The 19,564-nt window shown below is 36.8% G+C and overlaps 1 protein-coding gene across 1 annotated transcript; it reads right to left on the bottom strand.

Annotated features, from left to right (window-relative positions):
- Nucleotides 1-1,765: 1,765 nt before the first annotated feature.
- On the bottom strand, nt 1,766-19,421 carry LOC137404000 (solute carrier organic anion transporter family member 3A1-like). Its single transcript, XM_068090160.1, has 13 exons — nt 19,333-19,421; nt 16,944-17,735; nt 16,340-16,475; nt 15,054-15,235; nt 13,539-13,703; nt 12,442-12,522; nt 12,093-12,207; nt 11,060-11,216; nt 9,514-9,683; nt 7,371-7,435; nt 6,143-6,271; nt 5,434-5,513; nt 1,766-2,288 (listed from the first exon to the last, which is right to left on the bottom strand). Exons 2-13 carry the CDS (start codon nt 17,593-17,595, stop codon nt 2,232-2,234), a joined length of 1,989 nt encoding a protein of 662 aa, XP_067946261.1. The 5' UTR covers nt 17,596-17,735; nt 19,333-19,421; the 3' UTR covers nt 1,766-2,231.
- Nucleotides 19,422-19,564: the final 143 nt, after the last annotated feature.

The following is a 19,564-nucleotide window of genomic DNA, read 5'->3' as shown; positions in this document are numbered from 1 at the left end:
AGATAATTTGCATCAATAATATATTTATTTGAATGAATAATATACATAATTGAATCAATAATATATTAATTTAGAAAATTTTTTAAATAATTATTCTTGCATAATTATGAATATGTATTTATTAATTTGTTAATTGGTTGATAACTTTGTGGATTTTGTAGTTACTTTTTTATTATTTATTTAGTTTTATAGTTAGCTTTTTGTTTGTTGGTCTGTTAGTCTGTTTACTAGATGGTGAGTTGGTTCATCTGGTAGATTTTTTATTGTTTGTTAGGAAGCTGGTTTGTTTGTTGTTTGTTTGATAGTCAGTTACCTAGTTAGCATTTGGAGCCACAATATCTTGAGATTATAAAAAGAATTGCATACGTGTAATTGAAGATTAATTCTAGATTAAATAGTTGACCTATATTTCGACCTCAGAGTGGCATTAGTATTTAGTTACTGTAATGCTCACCGGATCAAAAGTAATAAAAGAATGTATTTTGCAGGTGTTAGAAGGTACACACCGGACGCTAACGGCTGCTCTAGAAGCTTCAGATATTGTTTTGATAAAAGCCGAGCGAGAACAAAGAGTTGAAAACATTGAGCGGGTTGATGAAATGCTGTCAGCATTGTCAGACATCACAAATGAGCTGTCTAAATCTGTTCACAGCTCTATTGAACAGCTGCAATGTGCGCTGCAGAAATACGGCTTGAAACCAACAGACATCTACCAAGACGCAAAAATTCCTCTTTGGACATCTAAACCGCAAGCTTCGGCTGGTAACCTTTCTAACACGGTAGTGGGTCATGCGGCATCAATGAGTCCACCTTCCGTTAAATCACTTGAGACAAACCAAACCCTCAGACCTTCTTATAGCACCTCATTTGGAGGTACTTTGGTGAACGGCGTGTCTTATCTCCCTGACAAAAACTACTTTATTGTTAACACTACAGATGGGTGCCTGCAAGTCCCGTCTAGGAAAGATCCAGCTATATATTTCTCTGGAATGAATGTGAAAGCTGTGTGCACCATCTCTTCTCACAGGCTCCTTATTCTGGTGAAGAACAACTTGCTGGTTGTTGGATTAAAAATGGGTACTGAAGAGCAAATACCAATATTTACTGTCCCGAGTTCTAGACTAAGCTCTAATAGGGAGTTTGAGTGTCTAGGAGTGACCACGCCAAATCAGTTTTACCTAGTATCGGAGAACCGCAGCAAGAGCATACTAATATGGGATACGGATAAGCGTGTGTGGAAACCTTCCATAAATGTAGAGCTAGTAACAAAGACCAACCAGTCTACACCTCAGCTGAGTTTTAAGTTATGCGTCTATGAAACTAGCTTGTATATTTCTGTTTTCTCGTTGGGTCAAGTACTCTGTTTAACCATGGATGGGAAAACCCAATGGGTTAATAAGCGTACCTGTAGAAAGCCAAACGGTATTGCCGCTGATGAGAACTGGGTATATGTTTGCGAAGGAGAGAAATTTGCCAGTTGCATCGCCGTGCTACAGAGAGATGATGGATGCAGCAAGTATACAATAAGCACACCCGCCCTCACTAGACCGTATGCTATTGCTACAGGAAAGAACCGAATAGCAGTAGTTGAACGATATTTCAAACACAATGTGTCAATTTCTCCCATTAACCTCCATATCTTTGATGTTCCAAGTTGGCTTTTGAATTATGACATCCAAGAATGGGCAGGATAAACAGTCTGGTATTATTTTAGTGAGAGGTTTTACGCACTTGTATGCAGAGCACAGACCAGTCTTCATTGAGCTTTAATGGCAACACGCGCTCAACTTTATTGACCAAATACATGTACAAACATTTGCTAAACGTGTGGGCAGGAACAAATATCATATAGTGGAAACAAAGCATATCTATATATACATTTGTATGTATGTAATAATAGAAACAGACATCACAGTCAGCAGAAATGAGCAAAAACTTAGAAATTATCAAAATATAGAATGTAAAATGGAATGGGGATTTTCACTGAGGTTCACCAGTCATAAACAAAATAATAATAATGATCGCCTGCATATTAAATGCATAATCTTTCTAGGTACACAATAAAAATGGCAATGGAATGGATTAAAAATCAAGCATGTTGGAATGTTTTTAATGCTACGTGCAAAAATATGAATACTTCAATATAGACTAAACGAGAAAAACATGACTCGTAGCAAAATATTGTCGCAATATTTGATTTGGGAGTAAATATGTATGCATTAGCAATAGAACTATAGACGTGTAACCTTTGACACTTCCTCAGTACATCCGGGCTCGTGACTATCATCCTGTTAATTATATACACAAGATGTAATAATGATTACGCATAAGGTTACCTCTATGTAACACAATTATAAGGTTACCTCTATGTAACACAATCATAATGGCTATAGAAACGGTGAATAAAATCCTCATGTAGTGGCAAGAAAAGAGAAGGATAGTTTTCAGGGGCGGGGAATTAAAGCTAGCAGGCTGTGCCATACTATGTATCTGTACATGCTTCAACTCAAAGTACTGCAATTACATAGCAAATATTGCACAAGATGTTTAATCTTGCGACTAGACAAGGTTTATCAGCAAAATATGCATAGCTTTTTCTTACTGAGTATGACCTTAGCAAATGGCTAATACAATCAAATTTCGATTGACAATGATTCAGATGATGATGCAGAATTTGCAGAAATTTTTTTTTCTACACGGAGTAATTTCCAACATATGATGTCAAAGTTTCTCAAAAAATTGCTGTTTTGTAAGTATAAATAAAGAGGCTGATGAAAACCACAAATAAACTAATCAAATATGAAATAATAAAAAATACATGAATTATTTGAATATCGACCAGTTTAAGTTAGAGTAAGTTACGGAAGTGTATCTATCCTCTACTCCTGAACCTACGCATGGCCGTGTATCTATCCTCTACCCCTGAACCTACGCATGGCTGTGTATCTATCCTCTACCCCTGAACCTACGCATGGCTGTGTATCTATCCTCTACCCCTGAACCTATGCATGGCTGTGTATCTATCCTCTACCCCTGAACCTACGTATGGCTGTGTATCTATCCTCTACCCCTGAACCTACGTATGGCTGTGTATCTATCCTCTACTCCTGAACCTACGCATGGCTGTGTATCTATCCTCTACCCCTGAACCTACGTATGGCTGTGTATCTATCCTCTACTCCTGAACCTACGCATGGCCGTGTATCTATCCTCTACCCCTGAACCTACTCATGGCTGTGTATCTATCCTCTACTCCTGAACCTACGCATGGCTGTGTATCTATCCTCTACCCCTGAACCTATGCATGGCTGTGTATCTATCCTCTACCCCTGAACCTACTCATGGCTGTGTATCTATCCTCTACTCCTGAACCTACGCATGGCCGTGTATCTATCCTCTACCCCTGAACCTACGCATGGCTGTGTATATATCCTCTACCCCTGAACCTACGCATGGCCGTGTATCTATCCTCTACCCCCTGAACCTACGCATGGCTGTGTATCTATCCTCTACCCCTGAACCTATCCTCTACCTCTGAACCTATCCTCTACCTCTGAACCTACGCATGTATCTCTGTGTCTATGATGCCATTTTATGTCTAAAAAATGAAGTAACAATATAAATCTATTGTTATTGATTATTAGTTTAATTTTCTATGTGTAATTTAGTTTTCTAAATAGTTTTAAAAATTGCAGTAATACACGCATAATTATTTGCAGTGTTTATTTACAATTTATCGTAGGAGTTTAAACTTTGGAACAAATTAAACAAATTACAGCATATTCTTATAGGAATATTTGCTCCAACATACTGACATTCTAGTGTGTAAAGCGAATCTTAAAACAAATTAATGTCGTATGTGAAAGTGTTGATGTGTAACTTATGTTGATACTGAATAACTTTGGTATATCAACGTCATTGTATAAAAATTCATAGCTCTAGGACTCTATGATGTATCATTAGAGTATAGACATAATATACTAAAATTCTTATTGGCTGACCATATACATCTATAATACAATTGACCAGCTCAGATATGAAAGCTAAGGCTAAAGAGCAAGGAACTCACGATGCTGCCCCGGTTAGCAAGGACAATTGAAAAAGTTAGTTATATGCACAAACCCCAAAATCTGTCACTTTTAATTGGTTGATATAATTTTGAATATAAATTTGTTTTGTTTGTTTCTTCAGCCTAAAGCTACAAAAATAAATATTCTCCAAAAACTGACAAGCTTGGTAATGCATTATTTTGGACAAGTCTAAAGTAGTGTGGCTGTGCACATAAACACATAACTTATTACAAATATATAACATAAAAATCTATTAATCTAACATCTTCAGAGATTAGTGCAATGTAACAACTCAAACTCAATAAATCCGGTGTGAAACCGTAAAAATATTGTGGATCACATATTTTAGGTAAAGAGTAGAAAAAAGCTAAAATCGCATCAGAGGCCTTTTTCAAAATGAACAGGAAACTGCTGAAGGCCATAGCAAAACTCCAACTGCACAGTAGTGAGCAGAATGTGTACTTTTGAGTTGGGTGGCTGGTAAAAAGTCTCTAACGTAAAAGAATATCGCATATTTACATTAATACGAGCCGTGTTCATCTGCCTTCTCGAAGCACTGGTTCAATGTTGGGGAAAAAAGATCGCATCGCACGCAATTCGAACTCGAACATAAGGCTTAGCAGCTAGGCATGCTATCAGCTGCACCACTCGACCACCTCGCTGTATTGCAGAATAACTATGCAAATAGATATTACACCTGACGATCTTTCACATTACACTGGTCTGCCAGTGTACTAGTTTAAATATATAAATCTCAGTGTCTGTCCATCTGTCCATCTGCAGCTATTAAAATCTCAAAATGAAGAATCCGTACCACAGAAGATTTGATCTCAAAACCTCCCTCTCACCAGGCAATAAGCTGACCAATTGAGCTACACGGGATGCATTGGATTTTATGGGCGATATGAGTGGTTATGTAGATTAAAATACCATAGCGACTCTGCATTACGTTACATTGAGCATTGAGTTACTAAAGCTTGCTCTCATGGATATTATTAGTAAGTTTAGCAATACGAATACTAGCTTACTCAAATTAACCATTGACAATGTGCCAAGTTGATGGCAAATGGCAGGCAACTAAATTACCTGCCACTGTCTATAAGCTGTTTTTAAAACCCGTGCAATGCCAGGTATTCCGCTAGTATAATATAATAAAGGACTAACTGATAAGTGACATTATTAATCTTCAATGCTTTCTATTGCTTTGCCTTATAGTTTTGCCGCAGGATCGACTAGCAGGCAATTGGTCACTTATTATTGTCTGCTAGCCGTCAGTCCAATAGGGAACAGCTATCATTGTAAATGCCTTATGAGAACCTATGCTAGACCCTAAATTCAAAGTGGATACATGTAAGATACTCACTGATTTAAAATTTCTTCTCATGAGAAGCCAGGCAATAAAGAATATGACAGACCCGAGCAGATGAAATGCCAGAGATAAACCTGTAAGAATAATTCCACCAATTCAATGAAAGATATTCAGCGACTCGCCCTTAGTACCGTGTAACAAATATGAGAAGAGAGATAACTATTACTACAAAAATCATGCAAAGTTTACAAAATGGCATAACTCCGAAGAGTAGACTACATTATTAATATATAGATAGCCTAACTAACCTACGCCATAAGGCCTGAGGCTATAATATTTGGTTAGAAGTTACTAGCGTTATTAAATTTATCAAACAAATGATAACATAAAAATGCAATTTGTTAGATACAGTCTGACCGAAAGACACTAATACCATAATTTCAATCTTGTAAAACCAACCAGCAGATTAGTGATTATGAAAAATTCCAATATATGTACTACCAGTCAAGGAAACATGTTCATGCGGTAAAACACTCGAACACCTCCATTTTAATGCTATGTGCTTTTTATAAGAATCACATAGAATGTCGCAAATGACAGGATCACTTCAAATCAGTAAGACACTTATGTTGATCAACAAAAACTCACATAGACAATAACAACATGTCAGTTTGAATATGTACTGCCCAGAGCTTTCATATTTAAGGACAGACCTGACCTCGTCTACATAACAAGCAAACCAATAGAATGTACAACAACATACCTTGGAATCTAAATATAAAAACGTCATTGCTATAAACTAAACAATTCTGCTTTACACCGCATTCTGTCTTCCACCAGATGCAGCTGGAATCAATTATAGCTCCATAGAGGATTGGAGCGGGTAACAGGGCTACAAAAATACACATAACTCGGTTATGAGAAGGTAACTTCTGGGTAACTGTTTTGAAATAATTGTTGAAACAATGTTGCCATAACAACTCAAAAGCTGATATGTCCTAAAAAATGAACTGACTTCCAGTTGCAACTGGAATGAAACTTAGGAACTCAAACTCAATGTCATGGTCGGGTATAAATGCAACTAAACTAATGTCAGTGTTATAAAGATCACATCTCAGTATTTAGTGCCTAGATTCTTTATGACAGTAACTCAAGAACACAATCAATAAATCCCTCTTTCACTTCCTACAAAATATCTTCAAGTAGAGCAATCCTCTGCCTATAAAAACAACACTAATATCCGCCTGTGCCAATCATTGTATCCATATGAACAGATCACACCTTGTATTCATATGAACATATCACTCATTGTATTCATATGAACATATCACTCATTGTATTCATATGAACATATCATTCAATGCATTCATACGAAGGTATCACTCAATGCATTCATATGAACATATCACACCTTGTATTCATTTGAACATATCACTCATTGCATTCATACGAAGATATCACTCATTGTATCTATATGAACATATCACACCTTGTATTCATATGAACATATCACTCAATGTATTCATATGAACATATCGCTCAATGTATTCATATGAACATACCACTCATTGTATCCATATAAACATATCACACCTTGTATTCATATGAACATATCACTCAATGTATTCATATGAACATATCGCTCAATGTATTCATATGAACATACCACTCATTGTATCCATATAAACATATCACACCTTGTATTCATATGAACATATCACTCAATGTATTCATATGAACATATCACTCAATGTATTCATATGAACATACCACTCATTGTATCCATATAAACATATCACTCATCAAACTTACTAAATGACTACTCAAATATTCTTCATCCAATACTCAGAAAAAAAATTGAAACATTATTTGACATGCAAGAACTAGTGATAAGTGATAGAAACATCAAAACAGGTCATGTTTATGCTAGTGAGCAATGAGATCAGACAAAGTATGTAGCCTATTTTTTTAGATAAAGCTAATGTACTTACCAAGAAGACGAATAATCATGACTTGGATGCCAAGTCCGAAAGATTTGAGCTCATCACTGACATGCCTGAAAAAAGTACAAACTGTGATAGTACCACAACTAAACTATATGACGACAAGTTCCTTTGTAATAAGAAAAAAGTAATAATTTTGATGAACAAAGCCAGCAGCATAGTGTTGATAATACTCGTAGTAAGTTAAGTAGAAGCCAGTCTCATCCATGACTCACCAAAATTCACCATGACTCCACTGTGACTTACTATAAGTTAGGTTTATTAGTCAGATGCAATGTACCGAATTAGTCTGCAAATTAAATTTTCTGAAAACATGCGAATCTGCTTATGCAAAAAGTGTCAAAGAGGAGTTGTTAGTATAACTACTAGTCTCTTTCTCACTGCCACTAGTAAACTCAGACTTTCAACGCACTTTTCAACTCCTCACTTTTTATTTATTACTCTTGTAATATAGATTAAACGGTTGCTTCAATAATGAACAGGTAAGCTTGTGGCGCAGAAATGATAGCTTCCATCTGTTATGGATGCTTTTAAAAAGCATGTACGCTAGACGTACGCTAGACGTACGCTAGACGTACGCTAGACGTACGCTAGACATCTGTTTCTATTTATTGATTTAAATATTCAACTGTTGTCAAATAAATTCAATTCAGCTTGTTTTAGCTGACCACAGAGATGAGATGACTTCTTGAGAATAAATTTTACTAAATGAGCTAGTCAAATAGCTCGCCGATATTAATTCTGTAAATATTTTCCTAAAACAATTTATTGCGTGTAAAGTAAAGGTTGGGAACACACAGACAGCCATGAGATGTGAATGAGATTTTGCCAGGCCATTTGGAAAGCCAAATCTGAGCTGAAAGTTAAAGGGCAGCGAATGAGATAAAGCTCAGCACTTGTGCTGCTCACTGACTCAGCGCTACCAGCCATTCTATCAATTCTGTACAAAGGAGTGGAATCCATTCAATGGCCAATATGAAGGCTGCATTAGTACTTTGTAACCTCTCAAAGAACTTTCCAGAACAACTTCAAAGGTTACTATTATATTACTATTATAGTTAGCGGCCAACAAGATTTGCTTTATGTTTTAATACTTTGAAACCTGGACCTAAGATAATTTGCGGAAACATTTTTTCAGCTCATCTACCCCGAGTAAACGCGGCTTCATAGTTGTGCTTAGTGTCTATGTACTTCCGGTTTATGTATGATTACGAAATGTCGGTTGCTTTGTGCAGTATACCTTCTCAATATAATTCCCAAGTTTTCAATTGATTAGACAATTAGTTCTTGAGATATTGCTAAACACTGATGGCTTTCCTACCCGACCGAGAAATGAATAATAGCTACCAACAAAACATTAGTTGCTAATGACAGACTGATTGAAGTTCTTGGTAACGAAGGATCAAAAACAGACAAAGCTAAAAAGCTTCTTCTCCTCAGCAACAAGAGCTTCACATTACAACTATTTGTTTTTCTATTCATAACAAATATACTCACTCTATTAGACTCCGGATACTGCAATCATTATGTTCCATCACTTACCTCTGAAACTTCACTTCTTTAAAGGAATGTAAAAAAGCTAATTATTCTATTTGATTTCTGTGTTTTCATTGATTTCCACAAGCTCAGTTCAAAAGGAATGGTGCTATTTTAAGTGTTTTCACAGTTGATTGAAAGTTATTAATACTGTCTAGAATCAGAGGATTGCTTGTGCGTACGAGGCTTCAGAGTGTTAATAAGTGTTACCACACAAAAGTTTTCAGCCACAGTTGTTCGTAGCTGTAAGTTACTGTCGATATATTCTCTCTAACACATTTTAGGCATTCATTATCTTCCAACGTTACTGACTTTTTCATCAATGTGACGTCTTACTTCTACTCTACCGTCTATATAATATAAAATATTCTAAAGATGCGCCAACAAAAAACTGTACTTTTGTGGGAGTTGCCATTCCTTGTAAAACATATAGCTAATGGGTCCTTTATGCGCTTGTCTAGTGTAAATATAATTTTCCTGTTGGCTATATTTACGCTAGGCAAGCGACCACAAATAGTGGCACTATGTCTACGGCATAGAAAATTTAGAAGAGGTTAATAATATGAACAAATACTGGCTAGAAGTTTTATCTTACCGTAGAGTGATGACGGCTATAGGGGTCTTTGTACCAGCCATTGCAAAGCTAATAATGAAGAGAATGACCATGTAAAATGGGAAGTTTTTACAATCACTCCGACAAGAGTCCTTTGTGACATCTGTGCTGAAATTGCTGTCAAGGTACTCGGCGACGCAGGAGCATTGCCGCTGCAACAACCAACAATAAAATTCTAACCAAAAATTCTTCTTTTCCACTGTTCAAACTGGTCTAATAGACCAATTCGTCCAAAGACATTTAGTCTAAAACTGATTCATACAGTATACCATTTGGTCTAGTGATGATTAAAATAACATTGATATAAAGACAAGAAGGATAGAAGACAGAGAAACTTACAACAGATACTTATAGTTAGCGCACACAAGTTGGAATAGCGAAAGTTTTGATGGATTAAATGTAAAATTAGGTAATTTTGTGCACGAAAAAACTTACCAAATACAAAAAGAAGATAGAAATTTAACATAATAAACCACGCTATACACTATAATAATACTACTAGCTCCAAATTTTAGGTTATGTGTCATCGCTCGTAGAGACTCTAAAATATTATTATTGTCCTTCACGCTAAAACAGTCAAGATTTTCTCCTCACATTCAAAATCTTTTCTTTTGAGTTTAGTGTTAGATTCTTTTTAAACGATGGATTCAATTTTTTCCACATTTTTCTGTTCCTTTTCTAGTTGGATAATTGGATTAAAATTTCCAACATGTGCAGAGCATGAGAGTATATTCAACTGTCGATGCCACAGTTTCACACATAGAAGACTCCATGTTGGCGAAAAACTATTCCTAAAGGTAATAGATCAACATATATTTAGACGAGTTGGTTTTAAACCGACCATGTCATTGGACCAATCGTATTACTAGAAGAGTTGACATTAGGTGAATTAGCTTTGGACCAATTGAAATAGGACGTTGGTCGTTAGACCAAACAAAAATATAAGCATTGCACTTGTTGTCTCCAAGGATACCTAGTTTTGTTTAATAATGAAACACACAGACTAAATGCACTGCTGATTATGAAACTGAAGGTAGCTATCAATTGCCTAACCAGGTTGCACAAGTCATCCATATATTTGACTGACACGCTGCCACCTCACCTATGAGCTAATCCTTTGTACAAACAGACATTTATTCAGTTAAAATATGCAGCAGGAGCGTACAAGTGCTCCACCCGAGACTCGCTTGTGTAGCGCATAAAATGCACTTAATAGTGTAGGCATATGAGTGGTGATGCGGACAGTGTAGAGAGCTGACACCAGACTCAAGCAATGACGTGAAACATAGAACTGTTACCAAAAAACACAATGAGATTGCTACATACAATTATTCTTTTGTTTTACAGCTCGAGAATGTTATTCAATAAATCCTTTTGACGCTCATTCGGTAGCAGCTAAAAATAACCCATGAGGGTAAAGCTTAGTGTTCTGACAAACTTGCTGTTGAAAGGACGGAAGAGAGACTTAATATTTGTAGCAGTTCGAAGGTGTGTTCTAAGTAGAGAAAAGCCTTTATCTTGTACTCACTTCTTGACTAGACTGACAGCCCGCATAGCAGAGGTTTACATATGTTATTCCTGTCTGAGTATGGCACACAGGATTATCCATGTTATCCTCGCAGGTGCAAGCAGCATTACAGCTGGCTGTGAGGTTTATTGGTAATTGTTGTATAATAGTATCATTCCTTCAATAAACACAAATCATTCAGATACCTTATACCAGACATCAACATCTCCCAAATTTACATTATAGAACAGGGTTATGCAAAAAAAGAGCTTTTTTCAATAGACATAATTTACTCTACTATTGTTTGGTTTTTTATCTCACAGTCTAATTTGATCAGTGCATCAGGCATCGATCGGTGTAAATAAAGTTAATAACTATCTATTCTAATTATCTCCATTGATGACACGCTTTTAGTAAATAGCGGCAGCTGCTGACAAATTTTTACTATAATAAGAACCGAGTCCGTCAGTGTCTGAAGCCATGCTAGATGTGTTAGGAAAATAGACCGCACACAAATCGAACCCTGATATTTAGATTCGATGTCAAGCTCGCTACCATCTGCGCCATTCGACCACCGTTCCACATCTAAGAATTATTGTGCACATAGTTATTCCCCATGCCGATTTCTCACGGTGCAGGGACAGTCAGCCTACTAGTAAATAATAAAATAAGCAACAGCGCCCTTGACAATGTAAGAATTACTAAAGACAAAGCTACAATAGTTAACAAAATATTAATCTTGAAACTTGCGGTATTAACTGGTGATCACTGCCACTTTCAAGGCTGTAAGACTGAGCCCAGACAGTGCAGGAGTTGTGCACTTTCTTGTAGAGACTAAAACTTCTGATAAACAATGCCTGATGATCTATATAAAGTAATAGGCTTTTGTGTCTACCGCTAAACCGTCAGGGAAAATGCTAAGTTCCCCATAATCTCGGTAATTTCCCGTATATAAATTATCATGTACGCTTTCTTGTCATGAATTTACAATTTAGTCATGTTAATCTTCTTAACTTCTTAATAAGACCAGGAATTAAGCATCAGACGCGTTTACCTGTGGTAAGGAGTCGTCACACCTGCTATCGGTATGTTATCGCATCCAAGAAAAAAAGACACTCCGAAGCCACAGTTGCCAACGAGATTCAGTAGAAGAATACATTTGATTGCACCTAAAAATAAGTAATGATCAATGGAACGATTAGCCAGTCACTCTCCTGTAGGTAGTTCCCATCCAAAGTGATAGTACATGTAGAATATTTGGAAAGAGCGAATGTGCGTGAGCAGCAAAGTAAGGAGGTAATACAGAAATCAATCAATAACAAATGCCTTGAGTTTGACTCAACGGTAGAACAGACCAAGATTTCAATTGTAAGTCTTTAGTAATGTCTAAGTTTCTCACTTACCCATCTCACCCATTTTGAATTTCTTCATAATATAGCCGAGTACCACAATGCCACAGACAGCCGCAGGCACGCCGACCCCACCTACATGGTCATAAAAAATTATTAAACCATCTACTAATAAGTCGATACTCAATTGTTAGCCAAATAAAAGGAACTAACTCGAGCACACTTAAATGTGTAAAAACATTCATTATGCGTCAGGTATCAGGTAAATAGATGTTCCTATGGCTGCACGCCTCCCAAGTAGTACCTACGTGTATGTATGTAAGCTTTGGATGACTCAACATCGCATACGGTATGTTAAGTAGCTTGCTATGTAATGATGAGCCTCACCTCAATGCCATCTAGGAATTGTATGCAGAGTCAAAGGAACATGAATGATAGCTCAATGGTTTCTAATAACCCAAACTCTATCACTAGCTGCTCTTGCATCATGGGATAGATATACGCAGTTACTGACAGTAGTTATGTCAAAGGTAAGCTTTCATAACCCATTGTAAGTATGTTACAGTCAAAACCAGCGACCAGAGGTAAACTCAGATGAGATTAAATTACGAATGCTGACTTTTCTAGCGATGCTCTACTGCTGACACGTGCTGTCAGACAAAGTCTATTCAAAGAATTAATTCTTACATCAAAATATCATAAACTAAAGGCTGTTACACACTATATTGTCGTATGTCAGTGTTAATCCCACAATACTTGGGTGATCGTCTGTGATAACATTGTTCACACTATCACAGACCCATCAGCGTTTACATCAGCGAATAGTCCACAGCATTGCATTCTCATAACGGAGACGATGAAATACTAGTCCCGCAGGAACTGGCATGAAAAAAACTATAGATCGAGCAATCCACGACGACCAAACATCATCGCTGAAATGGTGCGCATTGCACAGGCTGTCAAGGATCCTCAATGAACTATTGGAGAAGTTAGACAGTTGCAATCTTTCCTGGCGCATCCGCGTTGCTTCAGCGATGCCATTGGTTTACGGTGCACATAGTCGACGAGTAGTCGTTGAGAGGATAACCCTGACATACGACGATACAATGCTAACCAGCCTTAAACTACCCTCGTCAACTCTGCACACCCACCTATGTAAAGACTAGCATCTGTCTTGCTTATATAGAACTGAGTTTCAAGATACTTGGCAGCGAAGGTTAGGTAGCCAGTTACTATCATCATTTCACAGATTGAGCCCAAGTTTATGAGCATGTAGACAGGGTTCTTCAGCAACAGCAGCAATGACTTTGGCATCTCTACAGCAGAACCATTAGAGTTGGATTGTGGGTAAGCCACTCATACCGCACACAGTGCTTATCTATATGCCTATTTAACTACCAGCAGTCGCTCGTCGTCATGCACTCGTATTTCTATTTGCTCGTGCGGATACATGATCAATACTGTAACAAAAATCAGCTCTATTTTATCATATTCTGCACTTTGAGGTTGGACAAACTTATCATTGTTTGATGTAAATTGATTCTTTTGATTTAAACCGTTTTTTCCATGTTAATGATCTTTTTGATAAATATGGATTTTCACCATGCGAATTCTCTGTGCGTTACATTCCGTATCAGAATACCTGTACACCCACTTTTTAGTATTGATGACCTACATGCTTTAATTTGAAAAATTCTCAAATCTCTTGCATTCAACTGCCATAAAATTATAATGTGCAAACTACATGTAAGTTAGTGACAGAGCTACTAGCAGTTTCACACGAGGCTCATTAGTCCGGTGTAATACAACCGATTTTCAAAGCTGGCTCTCTTGTAGCAGAGATGCTACAAGAGAGTCAGTTTCAAGAGTGCTTAAAGGTTGTCGACTAGCAGTTGTGACAAGGATAAACGAGACGAGTTTCCTCATTTAGTGTAATATTAATCATTGGACGGATTGAGCAAAGACATTAGTTTTACTAGCGCATTCCACTAAAATCATGATAATGACAGTATCACCGGAGCTGCGCTTGGGCTAGCTCATCTCGCGATAACACAATCTACTTAAATAAGATGCCCATGTGAGGTGTAACTGAACTAGGGTTTTGAGAAAAAGGCTCCGGAAACTCTATGCCAAAGGCAGACATACATAAACAGAGAACTCCAGAACTAATCCCACCAGAGAACTAGTAAATCAATACAAAAACTAAAAGTTCCCCTCTGTCACTGTCAGCTGTTAATGTTGTGGCAAACAATGGCGATCTTTACTAGAGGCTGTGAAACCTTAACGATACAAAAAAATTACATTTCAGACTGAAAGAGCAAATTATAGTTTAGGAAAGCGTGTAGTAGAGCACAGGAAATATCTATGCTAGGATTACGCGTATCACGTGCGACATCATGCCATGTAACCTAACATAAAAGTTCACTACATAATACCAAAAGGTTTCTTATTTACACATTCATTTCCTTTCAAGTTCAGATTAGAATAAAGAATGCTTAGAATGAATGAGGTAAAGAAATGCTTTTTTCTTTAAGTATATATAGCCATCACGATAAAATACACTCTCTGAATGGACATTATTCTATAGGTCTGTAATCGATATTTGCGCACAAATCAACCGCTATATAGGCTGCTTGTCAAAAGCTCACACGCTCCAGTGGCAATACCTGATAGCTTGCCGGATGTGATATCTGCGGAAGGTGGGACATCTATATCATCAAGGCTGCTGGTGGAGCCACCTGTAGACTTCCCAACTTTCATTGTTTTGGGAAACATGCACATCCATGGAGCTATTATGCAGAGCAAGATGGCAAAGAGCACAAAGCCCGCCCACCATGCCCCAACCCACCTGCAACAGAAGTATATACCATGAAACTTAACATGACGGCTGCAGCTCACTCAGTCTTCAAAGCTTTGACGAATATAATTCTTATTAAATATTTTGAGAGGACCAATAGAAATGTGTTGGTGGTCTCTCTACATATCGCTCTAAAGGGCTTAATGTTTTTAGCTTCACCCATACAAAATTGATGAGAGGTCTTTGTCAGTCTTGCAGCGGAAAAATTATCTTCAGACACGAATCTGGCTAAAACAACGGGACACAACAAAGCGTTATCAGCTTTTATGTACTTGTAGATCAAAAAGTTTGCTAGATAAACAGTTAATGGTAAGTTAGTGGCCTTATTGTAGATTCTAAAAATCAACACAGTAAATAACTAAGCACTTGAAACATAACCTATCATATGACATCACCATTACTTATTATTGGTGATCAGAAAGTGCCACTCACGTTTCATACCACTATCTCAAGGAAATACACAGCGGATGATTTATGTTTACAGCAGCGTAAAAGCAAGAGCGTCTAAAGAACATGAATCTAGAAAATTCCTTGCCTAAAATATCGACCAGCTAAGCTGATTGAGCTGAATAATGATGATGAAATATTCACGGTTCGTGAGCAAAGAAACGCTTTTAATCGATTCATGCCAAACCGCGTGGACTATGTTAGACAATGTTTCCTATTGAATGGATGTTAGTCAAATCAATACTAACTTGAAACAAGAAGGCTTCTCAGATTGTAAAATACCAAACTCAAATGAGCACAGATATTCTTATTTCTTTTAACATAATATAATTAATAATATAAATAATAGCTCTAGTTGGATATTACTGTTGTACTGTAATATATTTATTATAGCCCTAGTTTTATATTACTGTTGTACTATAATATAGGTAATATAGCCCTAGTTGTATATTACGCAAATACTGGCTTTAAAAAGGTCTGTGGGAAGATGAATAGTTTTGTAACAAGAAACCTGCATTCGATCAATTCATCTCTTCAATGCCATTCACGCTTCATATTTTAAAACTCTCTGAAAGATAGTAAGATTTAATCTACTGCCAGCTTTGTAATAGACCATGTTTCCCATAAGGATGAAAACAAACAGCTTGCCTGTCTTTATCGCCGGGTGTGATATCAAACTGCTTTGGAAGGTATCCGGTGAAGCTGTCAATATACACCACGAGCATACCAGAGCCCACACCAAACCCGAGGACAGCTCCAACTATGGATGCAGCGTAAACAAATGCTAAAAGAACACAACAATAAACAGCGATGTAACGAAAAATAAGTAAAAAGGCACACGGCCCTTACTAGTACAGAAATATATTTTCTCATGTCGCGTTATGCAATTGCTCTTTCTTGCGTATTGAATGTTCAAGCTAGCTAAAAAAAATTGAAGCAGCTGTTGGTATGAAAGCCGCTATAGACAAACCTTATTCAAGATTACAGTTGAACATGTCTTTTGCTGCTGTGGGCTGCAGAACTAACACAGATATAAACTTGGTTTAAACACAAATATATCTGTGTTTAAACCAAGAATGCTAAAACTTTCTGTTAACATTAGTTCTGCAGCCCACAGCAGCAGAAGACATGTGCAACTCTATATATACTCGTGTAACCAGTGGTAACAATATTACACGCGTATCACTGCGGAAAGGCAAACACAATTTTTAAGAAGTTTTTATCAAAAATCGTAACTAACGTAAAGCCTTACCGATGTATTGAACAGAAGTCTTTTTCTTTACGATGTTATCAATATATGACAAGCCAATGGTAAGAATCGGAGAGCTACCGATGCCGATAAGGATCTGAGCGATAATAAATATGGCGATATATGGCACATTTTGTGAACCCGTCCTTGAAATGCATTCGCTAGATTCTGTCTCCATCGAAGAATTTGCATAACAAAGTTTTGTAACATTGCCATCCTTGTGAATACCATCCTTTATCAGTTGTTCTGAATAAGATTCGGTCACAAAATGTGGGATGCTAAATGTAGCGGAGCCCACGGCAATGATAACTGTGCCCCATCCGAGAATCAATGGAATATGGCCATTATGTCCGAGGTAGCTTACGAGAATTACGGAGATGGTAGCTCCAATCTCATATGAACTAACTATGAGTCCAGACATTGAGCTGTCTAACTGGAATCGCTCTTCTATAGTGGTGATAACAGCAGGCAAGTATGCTGCCGCGATAGCGCCATTAACGCACGCAAGAATGGACAAAGCGCATGTGAAAACTTTAATACTCTGAACACAGCCTAGACGGCAGCTGCCAAAATGACTGTCCTCGGAGGGAGCGAGATCAACAATTCTTGCAGTGCTGTTGGTTATGCTAAGGTCGGCTATGCTACCCTCAGCCATGGTAGCAGATGGCAGGTGATATTTGGGAGACGTATGATTACGTTCCAGATTTTGCCTTTCAGTTCTTTTCACACAAAGAAATAATCAGGCTGGTAAATGACTTGCTTTATATAACACTAGCCGCTGTTATTCAGCTCAATCTACAAACAAAATATCTAGGATCAATAAATGAGCAGCTATTGGTGGTGGTAGATAAAGAATAATGCTTTGTCACCATAATCAATCGGCCTATGTGCAAAACTTATTCTCAAAATAGCCTTCTATGCTTCCCAACAAACTGAAGCAATATTACAAATTCATAAATACAGCTCTACCGCAACACAATGTCATGCATAAAATTTAAATCATTATATGCTTAAAGAGCTCAAGTTTAGAGATCATAGCAAAACGATAACCAACATAGCTTTAGTGAATATTTGCCATTGTCACTAGCACTGGATGATGCGACCTCGATGGTTGTGAAAGTCCCGCTAGGTCTGTTACATGTGATTAATGGTGATGAAAAGGAAACGGTGAGTGCAAGGATACCGAAGGTTAGCGTAGAGTGATACAAACTGACACCTTTATTCATGCTCATCCAATCAATTACATAGCAATCAATATGTATGCGTTGAGCTGTAAAAAGCATTCAACCTAGCCTATCAATAATATTGGCGTGTGTACAGTTTAATACATTAATAGAAACATACTATCAAGCTGAACCCTTTTTGTTTTTTTCATACATTTAGCAAACAATGCATTTTAGAATATTTTTTTAGATGGATTAGTGAAAAGATGCAGGTACACTGAACTTCATAAACTGTGTCTGTCATTATTATCATTTAATCGGCCTATCTAATGTTATTCCCAGATAACACTTCCGAGCATTTTTTAAATAAAAGGTTTGCAAGAAAGTGTGATTAAATGAAGAGAGTGGAAAATCAATTAGAGAACTTTTCAACAACATGACCATTAATTTCATATAAGATGTTGTTTTGAAGGTTTGATGCTTCATTTGTAAAGTGCATACAGTGCTTTAGCTACTACGTCAAAAGGCTATGCACAATTATTATTCTCATAACTCCATCAAAGTATTTTTATACTTTTAGTATTCTATGGTTTAGGCGTATTTTCCCAATTGAACTAAATCTTACTGTTTAGTTTGGCGTCATAACATTTAACGGAAACTTGCAGCATGGATAAACAACAACTAGATTTCAACATTTTTGCATAGTAGGTATTCAATACACTAATTTAGAATGACTCCAGAATGTTGTGCAATTAAACACTCGCATTCAGATGTGTTAAAATTAAATAAAAAATAAACATCGAGGGTTCCCTTCAAACGTGGAAAGGTTCAACAATTTTTATTAAGGTGAGTAAACTTGACGAAAAGCCTAAAATGTTTAAATGAGCACCACAAATTAGCCTACAAATAAACAAATTATTGTTTAAAATACAACTAAAATAATAGAGCAATTGCCTACCTCACGTTTTGAACGCGTTTCAATAATCATGGAATAATGAAAATTTAACACTCAGTAAATGCATTTCAAAAACTTGATTTTAAAATAGAACTTTGTAAAATAAAACTGATATAACAATGTGAAATAGCAAACCATTCTAAAAGCCAGAGAACGCTTCAAAATATGTAAACATGAAACAGCAAACACCCTGAGCATAGTGATCTCAACTGTTAACACGTTAGCAAACGAAACTATTGAGTTTAACTGACAAACTAAGTAAACCTATACTTACAGCAAAAATTCTGTTGATGATTTAAAATATAAAATCTCATTAACAGTCAAAAAGTTTAACAAGCAAATGGCACGTTTACTCTAAGCGCGAATTACCGCATAAATAACGATCGTGTGGGCCTTCCCTGTATAAAGCAGAAAACTGGACTCGATTACGTAAACAAAACTATTCTTGTATCCGGTGTTAAGGAAATGATCTCTCAAACTAATACTGTTATTGTGAACGATTAGCT

Source organism: Watersipora subatra, chromosome 1 (genome assembly GCF_963576615.1).
Source record: "Watersipora subatra chromosome 1, tzWatSuba1.1, whole genome shotgun sequence".
In the NCBI taxonomy this organism is placed as follows: Eukaryota; Metazoa; Bryozoa; class Gymnolaemata; order Cheilostomatida; family Watersiporidae; genus Watersipora; species Watersipora subatra.
This window is presented reverse-complemented; position numbering and strand designations above follow the sequence as displayed.

Bases quoted from the DNA above. Each gene is read 5' to 3' on its own strand.
- LOC137404000 (XM_068090160.1), bottom strand. From the start codon at position 17,595: ATGGCTGAGGGTAGCATAGCCGACCTTAGCATAACCAACAGCACTGCA. The intron at 12,523-13,538 runs GTGGGTGTGCAG...ATGACCATGTAG, and splicing joins AGATGCTAGTCTTTACATAG to GTGGGGTCGGCGTGCCTGCG. The intron at 9,684-11,059 runs GTGAGTACAAGA...TGGTTGTTGCAG, and splicing joins GCTGTCAGTCTAGTCAAGAA to CGGCAATGCTCCTGCGTCGC.